At 30.8% G+C, this 15,404-nt stretch overlaps 1 protein-coding gene across 3 annotated transcripts in view; it reads left to right on the top strand.

Moving 5' to 3' along the window:
• The window catches only part of LOC111060957, a 95,838-nt gene extending 80,950 nt beyond the window's left edge, over positions 1–14,888 (top strand). For 2 of the 3 annotated variants that reach the window (XM_039427381.1, XM_039427382.1), the window contains 4 exons: positions 77–222; positions 1,663–1,803; positions 2,819–2,919; positions 11,295–12,231. In XM_039427381.1, the coding sequence (XP_039283315.1) occupies positions 77–222; positions 1,663–1,803; positions 2,819–2,919; positions 11,295–11,474 (568 nt within the window). In that variant the 3' untranslated portion in view covers positions 11,475–12,231. Of the gene's footprint in view, positions 1–76; positions 223–1,662; positions 1,804–2,818; positions 2,920–11,294 lie in introns of all 3 variants that reach the window. The other variant, XM_039427383.1, reaches the window with a different exon arrangement.
• The last annotated feature ends 516 nt before the right edge of the window (positions 14,889–15,404 follow it).

Here is a 15,404-nt window from a genome sequence, read left to right as displayed (position 1 = left end):
TCCTTTCTTTCCACATTGAACTTTATTCGGAAGCTGATGAGTGAATTCTTGTATTATGATTCAATTATTTTCACAGGATATTCAGGAAGGGCATGTTCAACGTAAGTGTAAGTCCTGAAGGCTCTGACTCATGGTCAATGGGAGGCAGTGTGCGAACAATAATCGTTCATGAAAGCTTCAGAGCTGTTGAAAATCCACTGCATTTGGAAGTCAATAATATAGGTGAGTAGTTAACATTTTATAAAAATTCCAGTCAAAATAGCAAATAATTCCAAATAATAAATTTATTATCATCATACTACACAACAATGAAGACTTTAGCACAATATTCAAAACTTGTCTGTTTGTGGAAATCATAAAATTGTTTCAAATGCTTCTGTTTATTGCTATTATAATGTATTATTTTTATACAAGACTTTTTTCAATCAATAACTTTTCTCATTGCTCTAAGAACATTTCTTTTTCAAATACATACAACTTGCAACTAGCCTACTGTTTATCTGGCCCAACTTTTATATCTGGCCGGTGTTTTACAATATTATTTTCACTGTGAAATTGGTTGGAAATTCTATATGAATGAGTGATATAACAATGCGGGTCATTTTCTGAACGATATAGTGCGGATCAGTAGCTGTCCACTTTCTATTCATTCTTCATTCTCGACTAGCTCATATTTTATAATCATGTTATGATTCGAATAAACATGCATTCCATGTAATGGTCAAATTTCCTCGGAAATAGATATGCCAAGAACTCATGTTTCAGTTTTTGTTGCTTTTAGTATGTAGGAAAAGGGTGTAGAAATATATGAGTGTCCTGTTTAACTGATAACCTGATAAATAATAATATAATCAAATCTATTCTTTTCAGCACGGAGTAATTTCACTTTACAATAATAACAAACACTATGACTAGTTGATTGAATGATGAATATTCAACATTAAATATACTGAAGATACATCGACAATTTACAATTACTCTGTCATGATTTATAAAGTTGGAAAAAAGGATGAAACTCCTACTTATATGACTTATAAAATTTGTTGATGAGTAGGCCCAAGTACATTGTCAATCATGGATGATTCAAGTCACAATATTGTGAAAAATTAATTCATGACTTCTTCCAAATGCATTATTTTATGTGAGAGTTGCAAAATGAATAGGAATGAGATTATGATGTATGTTTGAAATTTGAAACTCCATATGGTGTAGGACACAGTGGAAATACTCTGTAGACACCCATTATTCCATTCTATATTCTATTCTAATATTTTTTCCACTGTTATTTCCACTGAGGTGAATTTCTTTGTTCAGTGTTCCTCTCACTATCGTCTTTTTTCTTTAGGGCTAATTTAATATAAATAAAAATATAAATCTGAGCATCCTTTAAAATTATTTTATCACATGTTTCGGCTACTAATGCCATTTTCAAGTCATTTTCTCTTACTTTTTTATTTCATTTATCTAAATTCACTGTTTTCTTTCACAGGAATGAATTTCTTTGTTTAGTGATTCATATAATTTTGTTTTAGCGATTTATACAATCTCTGAAATGCTTTGAATGATCTTAACAAAGTTTCGGTGAGTTTGCAAGATTTACAAGATTATAGATTCTATATCCTATTTTCGATTCCATTTATTAATATTTTTTCTGGCTGTTAGGTTTGATTAGGTTGTACCCAGGTCTAGGTTGGAACCTGTGCCGCGAATGTTTGCCTCGTGCTGATCAAGAGTTCCAAGGGGACCGCTGTGCCACTCACCCTCTCAGTCATTCTAACTCACGCTATTATCATCATTCGAGAGGTAAGAGCAAGTAAAAAGTTTCAAAAATCACATTCTCATGATCAGGCTTCTTCAGGATCATGATTTTTCAGGAATTATATTGAATAACGTAGTCATTTCGATTTCTTTCACATTGATACTTTGAGATGTGAAAAAGAGATGACAAATTGTAAGAAACACCTTCTTCTACAATAATATTTAATTCACTATTCAATAGTTTTATTGGAGGAATTTTCATAGTTTCTTTCCAATAATAATATTTATAAGGTGAAAAATGTGGAAAACTACGAAAGTAATCACATTCATATACTATGCAGTATTTAATCCAGTGCCGTGTTCAAGAATTTTATTGGAGGAATTTTTCATAGTTTCCAATACGTCTATACTACAGAAAAAAAAACATTAATCATATTTTCTATCAGTTCACTGTTCACACTGGTGAGTAGTTTTCAATGAAATCAAAGCTTGTACAATCACAATTCCGATTATTCTCAAACTAGCTCATAACTTTAATAAATTAGAATAAGCACAATGAATGAGCTCATACAAGTACGCCTACATTTATTTGATGATTTCATCCTTTCCATTATTCAAAGAATGTGAATGTGGCATCATTCACATTCTTTGAATAATAAGCAACATGTTCCTTAGGTGTCATTTCTCCAGGTTTTTATAATTTGTAATAAAGTAGTGAGTAAATAGTAGTATAATGTAGTTTACTGACTCTCGTCAGTATAATATGTCACATAATAAATATTCCTATTCATTATTTATTCAAGACTTCAAGACTACATACATAACGCCCAAATCAGCATATGCATGAGTTAGTATTTCTATGTCAATAAAATATAATTAATGATTTGATTTCTAACTTTAAAATTGAAACTCCTCGATAAAAAACGATGACGGATCTGCACATTGATTTCTAGTAATATATTTCATAAAGAACTATCACCAGGAATTTTTTGACTTACTCCATAGAATTTCAAAAGCTCACCTCTATAAATGCATCAATATAATAATTTATGTTGGACAGGTGCTAGCGATGTGTGTGAAGGAGTCACAGAGCTTCTACCAGGAGTTGGAAGCTTCCTTGCATTGCCTTGCCCCACATCATCCTGGTCACCAAGGAGCACGGTGAGTGCTCCTTCAAATTCAAATTCTATTTCAATTAGAATATGGTGTGCAAAACACGTTATCAACCACTCATTATTTCTAGACATTGGTCGAATCCAATAGTGTTCATCATACACTTCTTACTACCTACAAAAAGCTGTAAATACCTATTTCACTCTGAAAACTCAATTCCCATATAACTGAAAGATAGTGGTAAATTCAAAATGAATCTATTATACATTTCACAATACATGGAGTATTATTAATAATATTAATATATTAAATATTGTGATTATTTTGCATGATAAAATTGAAGTTTACAAAACCCTATGTGGGTAGAAAGAAACAAAAGTTCTTTAGGAAAGACAAGGAAAACATAAAAATTAAAAACTCCTGAAAAAATACATTTGATATAATATAAACTGTACCACTCTCTGCTCGGTTGAGAAAGGGGACTCAGTTCCCGAAAATTTCCGTTTATAATGTAAGTTTTTAAGTGTTTTCTGTTATGTGCTATATATATATATATATATATTATATATATATATATATATATATATATATATCAAACAATGTATAATATCAAATTAAAATGTATAAATATGAAAAGTCATATTTGACATCAATTTCAAGAAATCAAGCTATGCTACCCTTACCATAATTTGAACAACATTAAGGGCGAGTTTATATTAGGCATTTCAAGCATTTTTCAGGCGTTATTTTCTGGTACCAACCCAATTATAGTGAATTGGAGAGCTTCCTGCCCTGTTCACTCTAAAAACATCGTCTCAAAATGCATGAAAAAACACTTAATATCTAATATTGTCTCGTTTTTATGATGAAGGTATAAATCAATCTTCAGCTCATTTTTCTCCACTTTTGTTCCTGAAACTAATGTTCATAATATCATTTGATTATTCAACCTAGCATACGGTATAATATTTTCTAGAATATTCCAATCATGTTTTTTAATTTGGTCATATTCAATAATTTTATCCTTCAAAATATTTGTTTTATCTCATAACGACATAAAAAACAACATTGATTAATTTCTCTACTATGTAGTTTACAGATACCATAGGCTTTACGTATAGTAGTTACAGTATATCAATTCAATAAATTCAATTAAATTTATTCCCACAACAGTAAATACATAATAAATTGTTAAAAAAACATTGAGAAAATTAAAAATGGGCTGTATCTTCACTTAGACTATTAATCAGTATGTGGGGAGAGAATTATTTTCCTGATAAGCTTTGAAGACTAAAAATTGCTGGAAATAAATAAAATTCATTTCTTATCTTATAAAATTTACACTGAAAAATACTAACTTGAAATAAAAGACAATAAACCTCATACATTAGTACTGAAATAATCCAATTTCAATACAACAGTAGGTTGTGCTATATTTATGTATATATCTCTCATCAGTTTGTAATAAAGTTCAGATTCAGAAGCCTTTGGTTGTCGTCCAAACTGGAATTTTAATAAAATGCAATTTTTTTATTTTAGTACTTATACTAACCTATTAATAGGGTTAAAGATACTTTTCTGATTAATTCATTTTTCAGCAGTAAAATCCATCTATTTGAAGAATAACATACAGGAAATACTTCAGTTTATAATATTCAAATTATACAATAGAAGCATTAGCTTGTATACTACTTCAACTAGTTGAACCTAGAGTTTTTGAACTACTTTGACTTTATGTTTTAGTACCTATACTATAAATAAGTTTAGATATACTATTCTGATTAATTCATTTTTCAGCAGTATAATCCATCTATTTGAAGAATAACATACAAAACAATACTTCAGTTTATAATATTGAAATTATACAATAGAAGCATTAGCCTACTACTTAGACTAGTTGAACGTTGTATGCAATAAAATAACTAAGGGAGCAGTGAAAATAATATACCGTATTTAGAATTTAATTGAATTTAAACAATTCAATTCATTTTACATAGGTTCCAAGTGAATCAAAAACACTGCTATTCAAACACAATAAAAGAGGAGTATAATAATAGTAAAAAGCAATATAAATTAGCAATGAAAAAAGCCAAACTTGAATTTAACAGTAAATTTATTTCAGATAGTAAAAACAAAACTAAAGCGGCTTGGGAAATAGTTAACAGACATGTTTGTAGGAATAGTAAATCTTCCAAAATTGAATGTGATATGCCAATCAATGACAAAAATAGATTTTTTATAGATAGAGTGGACAAGCAGATAGGAACCATTCCCAAGAGCAATTTGATTCCAGCTATTATGTCAAGAAAATACCACAACCAGTTACGAAGTTCAGCTTCAGTCATGTTAAAGTTGAAGAGGTATTTGCTGCTATTAATGGAATAGGTAACAGTAACTGCTTAGATGTATATGGCTTAAACTCTTTTATTGTGAAATTAGCTGCTAATAGGGTCTCTGAAGTATTGACACACTTATTCAATAAATGTATAGACTTTGGCATATTCCCTGACGGCCTAAAAAAAGTTAAAATGATGCCTACTCATAAGAAAGGTGACAAGTCGAAAATAGAAAATTACAGACCCATTTGCATAGTGCAGATATTTTCCAAGATATTTGAAAAGCTCCTCCACAAGCAACTAGCTGAATACTTCGAAAATAGCAAATTACTATCAAAAAATCAGTACGGATTCAGAAAAAACTTGAGTACATGCGACAATGTGTTGGATCTAGTACATGATATTATAAGTAGTTTGGAACAAAAGAGAAAAGTTAATCTAAGATCCTTGATCTGTCACGTGCATTTGACACAGTAGAGCATGGAAAATTATGTGATAAGCTATCTTACTATGGTCTTGACAGGGCAGCAGTAAATCTCATTGACTCCTATCTCAGCAACAGGCTACAATATGTAATTGAAAATGGGGAATTCTCAAGTGGTGAGATGATAAATTTCGGGGTCCCACAGGGATCTATACTGGACCACTTCTATTTATAATCTATATAAATGACTTGCCTAATTTTATCAATGAATGTTGTAATGATAGTCACCCATACCTTTTTGCAGATGATTTAGGACTAAGAGTTAGTGGTCTTAATGAAGCTTCAATCAACACTACAACTGAGAATTGCACAACAGCAATTGAAGATTGGTGTGCTTCTAACGCTCTATGTCTTGACAAGCTTAAAACAAAGGACCTGCAATTCACTTTCAGCAGAAAATCAGAAAAACTCAGTTCCTTCAAATTTCTAGGATTAACACTTGACACCAATCTTAATTGGAAAGATCATGTTCTTGATGTATGTAGTAAGCTTGCAAAGGGAATTTTCATGTTACGTAGGTTAAGAAATATTGTAAGACATGAGGTGATGATAAATGTATATTATGCTCATATTTATAGTCATTTGGCATACGGTATTCAATTGTGGGGAAATAGCTCTATGTCACCGACACTCTTCAAGCTTCAGAAGAAAGCAATAAGAATAATTTGTCATGCGCCACCACTGGCAACTTGTAAGCCCCTTTTCTTCAACTTAAAAATGTTGACTCTTCCCTCTCTATATATATTTACATGCTTGTTATATATGAGGAAGCATGTGCACAAATATACTCTGAATGCCGAGACTCACGATTACAATACAAGAAGTAGGCTAAATATAAGGATTGACTCTCACTATTGGACTAATGCTCAGAAAAATTGGCGTTACATGACTATTAAGCTGTTTAATAAATTACCATTTGAGGTTAGAATTATGGATAAAAATCATTTTAAGTCTTTTATAAAGAAAATACTGATTGAAAAGTGTTTTTACTCTATTGAAGATTATTTGAATTCTGATTTTACAATAAGTAGAGAGAGTTAGAGTGTCTTTAAGTTTGCTACTGTTACATGTTTCTTGTATCATTTGTATAATTTTAACCTTATTCTTCTGTAATTTTTAGCTACTGTTCTGACGTTGTTATAACATTGTTAAATGTTTTCAACAATAAAGATTTTGACTTTGACTTTTGACTTTAACTTAGTTACTTGGTGGTAATTTAAGGTGGTAGCTATATTTTAGATTGAAATTTGAAGTTAGTTTCTCTTGTTTCTGATATTGATAGTGAATGCTTATTTTGAGAATTCATGATGATTTAAGCTACAGTTTCTTCATCATTCTATTATTCACGATTTTTAGGACTGCTATGACTATGATGTAATGTGAAATATGTAGGCTACATGGTATATTTCAATAGTTATGATTTGAGTAGTTGAAGCAGATTCAAATTCAAATTCAAATTCAAATTTATTCATCCTTAATGATAATTGAAAAGTTTAAAACTTAAAGTATAAACATCACTTAATAGTTATATAGCCTACAGTAGGTATTATAATCAGTAATTTATATAAGGAGGGTCCCTGAAAGATAGAAAAACCTGTGCGCAGAGGCCGAGTGTTGAAGATTTTTACATAAATTTTTAGCAAAAAGATTCTTAGACTGGAGATATACTCGAAGATTTCCATAGTATAACAATGTAAAACTTAAATATTTGACATCATAATGTGGTAGTACGAAACAAGATATGAGGTTGTGCAGAAAAAGAAGACTTGATAAAAGCATAAGGATACAATTGGTGGGGATAGAAAAAGATAGGTGCTGAGCTCAGTTAAAAAGAGACATGACAGAGTTTAGATCGGTGCGGATCCAATTTTCTATACGTTTTTTAACATGCCCAACCAGCCTGGATGTGATGAAATTTTGTGGAATACTATTAAAAATTCTATTACAATTATACATATATTGTTTTCTGCAAATGGATAGATCAGTTCGGGGACATTCTACTCTTAGGCTTCGTATATTGTATGAATTTTGGGTGGGTGGTAAATGATTCTGAATTCTTATTTATGAATAGGATTAAGCTCTTGACATAAAGCTGTTTTAGAGTGAGAACGCTCATTTCTTTGAAAAGCTCGGCACTGGGATACAGTCAAGGCTTACCCAAGGCAGCTCTAAGTATATTTTTTTGGACAATAAACATTTTATTGAAATGCAGTTGAAAGCCCCACCCCAAATCAAGATTCCATATTGGAGCACAGACTGTGCATAGGCAAAATATATCAATCTTATTATATTTTTATTATTTAATTTATTAATATTATAGAATTTATGAATTATATGTTTCAGCTTTTGGCATTTATCATTGATATGGTGTTTCCACCTTAAATGAGGATCCAATGTTATCCCTAGATACCTCACTTTTCTGTACCCTCTCTAGAGCTGGACAGTTGCATTGTTGTAGGAACATTATGGGACAGTTTTCTCTATGTATTCTTACATACAAGTTGGAATTCAGTGATCTGGTACTGGGAGAGAATTGCATAAAAACACTCTTTTTCTCATTCAATGTCAGCAAATGGTCAGACAACCAAGATCGAACATTCCTTAGCCCATCACAGCACTCCCAATCACCTCGTCCCAAGTTGAGCCTGTGAATGTTAAGGTTGTGTCGTCTGCAAAAGAGAGAACACATCCCTTGTCTATAATTATCAAGGCATAGTAAATCATTTATGTATATTAAAAATAGAATTGGAGATAAGACAGTCCCCTGAGGGACTCCATACTCTAATAAATTTCTGTGGTCTGTGATATTATGGCTGTAAGAGTGGATGATCTGAGATCTTCCTTGTAAATAGCTTTTAAATAAACCTAAGCAGACTCCACGAATTCCTATATTTTCTAGTTTGGTTAATAGTGTTTTATGTGGGACAGTATCGAAGGCTTTGGCCAGGTCAAGGAATACTGTAAGAGTTTTCTTATTATCAGAGAAATTATGTAAAATAATTTTAACGAGGTGGGCAATTGCATCTTCAATGCTTTTATAGGATTGGAAGCCGTATTGATTCTTATGGATAATGTTATGTTTATTCAGATATTTTATTAGCCTTACTTTAATTATTTTCTCCATTATTTTTGATAAGCTACTGATTAAGCTAATGGGGCGATAATTGGATGGATTCATTTACGTCACCACCCTTATGTATTGAAACTATCTTGGCTACTTTGAATTCAGTAGGGAAATGACCATGCTCGAAGCACTTATTTATTATAAATTCAAGAGGTTTTGCTATGTAGGCAGATATTTTTTTCAAACAGGTATTATTTATACCATCTATACCCGGTGAAGAGTTATTTTCCAGGTCATTTATCATTGTAATTACATCATCTACATTATTAGTTGGAAAGAGAAAAAAGGAATTTATGGGAGGATTACTGTTATTAGGGCCATGGAAACGCCTAGGTACATTTAGATTTTCTGCTATTAACTTTTCAGCGTATGTTTTGCTAACTTCTGTAAAGTGTTTATTCAAAATACGGGGATCAATTTTCTTGGGTTGAGTTTTCTTTTTATTGTCTAATGAGTCATTAATTTATAGCCAAACTTCTCTGTCAGTCCTATGTTGAGATATTTTATTCTCGTAATAGTTCAATTTTGCATCTCTAATCAGTTTATTCAAGATGTTTCTATAGCATTTATATTCATTTTTGAGAACATGATTAGAAGGGTTCTTTAATTTTTCCTATACATTTTATCTATTGATCTTATGGATTTTATTAATCCAGGACTAATCCAATCCTTGAAGGGGTTCTGTTTATGCTTTGAGTTAGTCACTTTTGTTGAGTTTTTTAATGGAATTTTAGTTTACATATAAAATGCTGCATTAGTTCCTCAATATTCAGGCTGCTATAAACATTTTCCCAATCTTCATCACGCAAATATCCAAGGAGTTACAGGTAGTCTATTTTTTCAATTGAGTTTTTATTATTGGAAGAATCTGATTTTTTAGAAGCGAGATCAAGATGGAAAGTAATAGAATAGTGATCGGTTATACTAGTTTTGATTATACAACTTGTGATATTGAAATTGGCTAGGGAATCATTTTTAAATAATATATGGTCTAAACATGAAACTGCGTTGTTTTGTACTCTAGTAGGCTTGTTAATATAAGACTTGAAGCCATTTAAATGTAACATTCCACAATAGTAATTTGTCAAACTAGAGTTGTCACATAAATTTATATTGACTTCGCCGATTATGATAACATTTTCTTTATTTTTGATGATTCGCAGATGATCATTTAGCTCATTGATAAATAAATAAATTATAGTAGATGAGGAAGGTGACCTGTAAAAAGAGATAACGGTGACGCTTCCTATTCGATAACTGTACATCCATAGATTTAGATTTGACTTCGACCATAGTATGGGCTAACTTTTCAACCTTAAGATTATTCTTCATGAACACACATATACCATTACATTTATTCAAGTGAGCTGGTGAATTGAATACAGAATATCCGTTCAAACAATACTGAAATACGTGATCTGCTGTAACCCATGTTTCGGATAGCACTATTACTTCATACTGTACTTTAGAATTATGAATTATATATGCGAATTCATGAAAATTTTTGTTCAAACTACGGATATTCAAATGGATTATGTTTAGTGGGAATTTACCAGTTGAACCTGGTAAATTTGAGGGGTGAAAATTCGAAAATATCTTCAACTTCTACAGTGTCATAACATTCGTTGATAACTTCTTGATCAAAATTATTTAATATAATCATCAGAATTCTTAACTTCAAATTATTTTAATGGAGAACTTACTCTGAGATGACTAATTATGCTTAATCTAAGTAAGAAAAATAAGGGGGATTGTTAAGTTGGATAGAGGAAAAAATATTTTGTGGGGAAAAGAAAAAAAATGAGAATAAAAATAGAGATATAAACCAGCTCATCTCGCAAGTGTCGAGTTGCGTTAAGTGTTTCCACTTACATAACATGAGATAAATTTGGGAATATAAGTTCAATAAAAGATTAAACCTTGAGTTATCGTCCTGTGGATGAATATATAGACTAAGTGTGATATGAGATAGTCGTTATCAATTTAAATATTATCGTGCATAGTACTAATAAGTCTCAAAGAGTTTTAGAAACAACACTTCATTCACTGCTGCTAAATTAAATGAGTCCAACAATATTTTTAAATATGAATAATAAGAAAAGGAAGAAAATAAATTGAAACCAAAATTCATCTCTTCTCTTCAGTCCTTTGAACAGGTTCATGGAGCTTGGCACACTTTTCATTGTGTAATTTATCACTACTTAGTATTACCGGCTGGGTTTATGGGACAGATGTTTGTTAGGTCTTGTTTGCATGTGATTTTTTTCACGGGTGAGTCCTGTCTTTTCCTAACTAGCACTTTCCCAATTTTGAACCACGAATAAGTCAAGTGTCCCTCTTTAACCTTGATAGATAGCTAGATAGCTTGATAGATAGCCTATATCGATCCAATATAATTATATTAAATGTTCATCTTCTTTATATGCTATGATGTTTTATTCTATGAAACAATAAATTTGATATGATTTGAATGTTGCAGGGCTCGTCTTCGGGTACAATGGGCTTGCCGTTGAGATGCGACGGAGTTCTGGCGGGGGTTCAAGCGGCAGAAGGGGTGGGCACCAGGGTCTACACTCCCATCACACCCTACCTTCAATGGATAGACAGCAATGTACGCAAAGGCCCTGTGCCTAGACAGGGCTTTAGAAACCAATTCTGAAATTCGGACAGATCATAGAATGATCTCTAGTCATCTATTTGTGGAAGCTATAAATAGGACTACTATGGAAAGTATAGCTTTACTAGTGGAACCTCAATATTATAGTAGTGAAACTGCTACTTGTTATGAAAAGTTTTCATTGGTTTCTACACATTGTACGTTGAAATGTACCATGCAACCAGCAAACAATATAGAAAATATAAGTTTTCTTTGGTTTCCACGTTGGACAATGGAATATTTCAAGTATGTGCTGGCCATTCCTGCAGAGAAACTTAGTTGATTTTCAAAACTCGTTGGACTGTTTACAGTATTGTATAATTTCATTGAATTTCAAGTTGAGTTTCGATGAATGATGATTCAATTATTGCAGACATTGAGTCATTTCTAATGATTTATTAAAGTCTACGATTCGAAAATGAGTGTTCCTGAAATCTTGTTAAATTGTTCTATACTCATATGAATTTAATTATTCTCTGAACACTGGGGATATTTTGATCGGGAAAAAATTGATCATGAATAAAGTATTGATGAGCTGGAAGATAGTATATGTTGGTGGTTAAGAGAGAAACAGAGAATTTCCAATCATACCGTATACATTTCAACCTAGCATTGGGATAAGAGAGATGTGTATTAATATAATAGTAAATACTCAGAATAATACATATTGAAAATATTATAATAATATATCCATTTTAGATTATGTTTCAGAATTTAGATAGATCATGTATTTCATCAGACATGGTACACGAAAAAAAAATTATGAGAAAATATCAATATGATCATGCATACGGTAATTGATCTACAATTATCGAGGCACCGAGCTTCGCTTGTTATTTATTCATAAACTATTGATAATCAGAACACAATTCTTTAAAATGATTGGGGAAAACTAACAGCACAGTCCAAACTGTTTCTTCCCCAAATTTTGATTTATACACTATAAATAGTCCAGAAAGTAGGTTATGTTCCATACACTTTGATTCAGGTTCAATTTTTAGTCCAAACATTTGAGAACAAAGAAGTTCTAATTTCGATCATTTACAAACCAAATTGAATAGGTAACAAAATAACACTCACTAATCACTTAAAATTGTCAAATAATGATTAACTTTGAAAATTATTATATACTCTGCTAGTTTAAAATGATTATCATGTCATGTCAACAAATCAGATATTTTGATCAAATCGATGAAAATTTCTACACCTTTTCCAACTGTATTTGAGAAAGTATAAATTGTAATAATTGAGAATAGTCATTAGTATTTGAGGAAACGTCAGATGTAAATGAGAATAGTCAATTGTATTGGAGAAGTCATCACTTGTAATTGAGAATAGTGAATTTTATTTGAGAAAGTATCATTTCAATTTGAGGACATACGATTTGAAATCGAGAAGTTGTCAGTTGTAATTGGGAAATGTTTTTAAAAAACCAGTACATCCAGTACTTATATTTTTCATAACTGTGCTCATATAAAATAATTTGATAATATATTTCAAATTCCAATAAAACGTTTAGTTTTTGAATAAAACATTATTTTCAAGCCCCAAAATCCATTGAAGAATTGCCGAATTGTTTGATCAAGAGATTCAATCGATTGATGATAAAGTTCAATTGTGCCGTGAACATAGAGAATTTGATCTTCATCAAGTGCAATGTTTCACGAAATGTTTGGAGACAAAAGTTGCGTTGCCAATACATACATAGAATTAATAATCCTCATTAATCATTCGTAAACAGTACAGGGGAAATACATTCACCATTGAAAATATTAATTTTCCCCCATCCAAAGCCTATGATAGTTGTAATACTGTGTACATAGGTAGTACCGCAGTGTCCTTTCCTGCTCAAATCAAACCTGCACTTTAGGCTACAGAAGAGTCACGACATGTCAATGGGAAAATTTCTCTCATTTTCAACTCATATCTTCTCATAAATTTGATGATTTCTCAAATACAATTCATTATTCTCAATTACATGTGATGACTTTCCATATACAATTGCCTATTCTCATCTATATCTGAAATTTTCTCAATATTACAAGTGACTATTCTCAAAAACAATTGATACTTTCTCAAATTAAGTTGATACTTTCTCAAATAAAATTGGAAAAGGTGTAGATAATATTCCTCGCAGATTGATTACACAGCTGGAAATAATTCTTTTTCTGTCCCACACACGCATCTTTTGTTTCGACAGACGACGAAATTATCATCTGTTTTTCCAAGGATGAATAATTGTTATCCTTTTCATGTCCTTCAGCGAGTTTTCCCAGGGATGAGACCTAGTGCAATCGAATTTTTATTTCATAAACCTACTATGTTCCAAATTTGTGAAAATCGTTAGAGCCGTTTTCGAGATTCGTTGAACATAAATAACCAGATATACAGAAATTGCTCGCTTAATATATAGGATACCTATGCTGTCAATCTATTTATCATTAATCAATTCTCCATCCAAATTTCCATGAGTCGTAGTGGTATTTGCTCTGTAAGGACTATGCTTTTAGAATTAGATATTTATTGCTCTCCAATTCCTTGACTTTCATCCATTGCATTGCAAGTATTCACTTCCAAATGGATCAGCTGAAAATTTTATCGTTTCATTGATCAACTTGCGTTAGATAATGTTGGGGATTGAATAGCAAATCAGAATTTTTACCTATGAAAAGTCACAAATAATAATATTAATGAAAATTATTATGTATTAATAGTAATCCAATTTTCATGAGATGAAAGATGAATCATAACATTATTTTGTGTTAAAAAATATTACAATATTTTGAAAAAAAGACTGTGATATTGATATAGCCTAGTTCAATCTCCGGTGAGAAAGAATTAATTTATCTAAATTATTAACTTCAACTATGATAATAGCTATATTCTATCGTCAGCTTTTCTATGCTTTCTATGAGAATGTTTGAGGCAACTATATATTTCTGTATTGTATTATTATTGTTATTATGTAATGTATTTATTTTTATGATGATTGTATATTTCTACTTATATTTAGTTTGCAACTTGTGCTTTTGAACATTATCAAAAATTCAATGATCAATAATAATATATTATTATAGGAATGATCGATGCAATAATTTAATTTCAAATAATATGTTAGCGAAAAACATGCTACCTCTGCTATGCATTCTATCATTTGTATTTATGTACAGTATTTATATCATCACTGTACGGTTATTCTACGATTTCTTGAACATTGCATATTTTTAAAATAAAAATGGCATTGCACATTATTTTAAGATGGAAGACAGCAAAGTTATAAATTATGTTCAAAACTGTTTTGAAGTCTTCAAATTAAACTAGTGTTATTTTGTCATCAGATTCCAATAAAGATCATTACACTGATGATTATCATTATCACTGATTAAAGATTATTATTATATTATTATACTGACGATGTTTTCATGTTTGAATTTAATCTCCAAACCAGTGAAAATCAATATTATTACCGTAATTAAAACAGATTAATTCTTCAGAGTTGGATGATATAAATATGTTATTGAAATTACAATAACGAATCAATTCAGTCAATTGAATTGGAAGTCAATCAGTTCAATGAGTTCTTTTCACGATTATGATTCTATCAATATAAATAACTATTATCTACACTATACTTTTTTGGAATAGATAAAAACAGACAGTAACAAAAATAGGAGACATCTGTATTTTGTAGTAGTAGGTAAGTAATTTCCTGATTTCAAATACAGTAATGAAGAAGGGACGCTGAGAACCTGAACTTTTTTAATTTCTTGGACTCCTCTGTAATTATTATTATTTATTATTTGTGAAGATATGCATGTTATGGAGCCTGTATTCCAATAATACTGGTTGGAAGTTACTACTTACAAGATCCGTTATTTCACACATTCTAATAACATATTAGAAGAGATCATTATCCTGCAACACGATATGAAA

Source organism: Nilaparvata lugens, chromosome 4, assembly GCF_014356525.2.
Source record: "Nilaparvata lugens isolate BPH chromosome 4, ASM1435652v1, whole genome shotgun sequence".
NCBI classification, from domain to species: Eukaryota; Metazoa; Arthropoda; class Insecta; order Hemiptera; family Delphacidae; genus Nilaparvata; species Nilaparvata lugens.
Note: the sequence above shows the minus strand (reverse complement) of the source record. Positions and strands in the feature narration are given on the sequence as shown.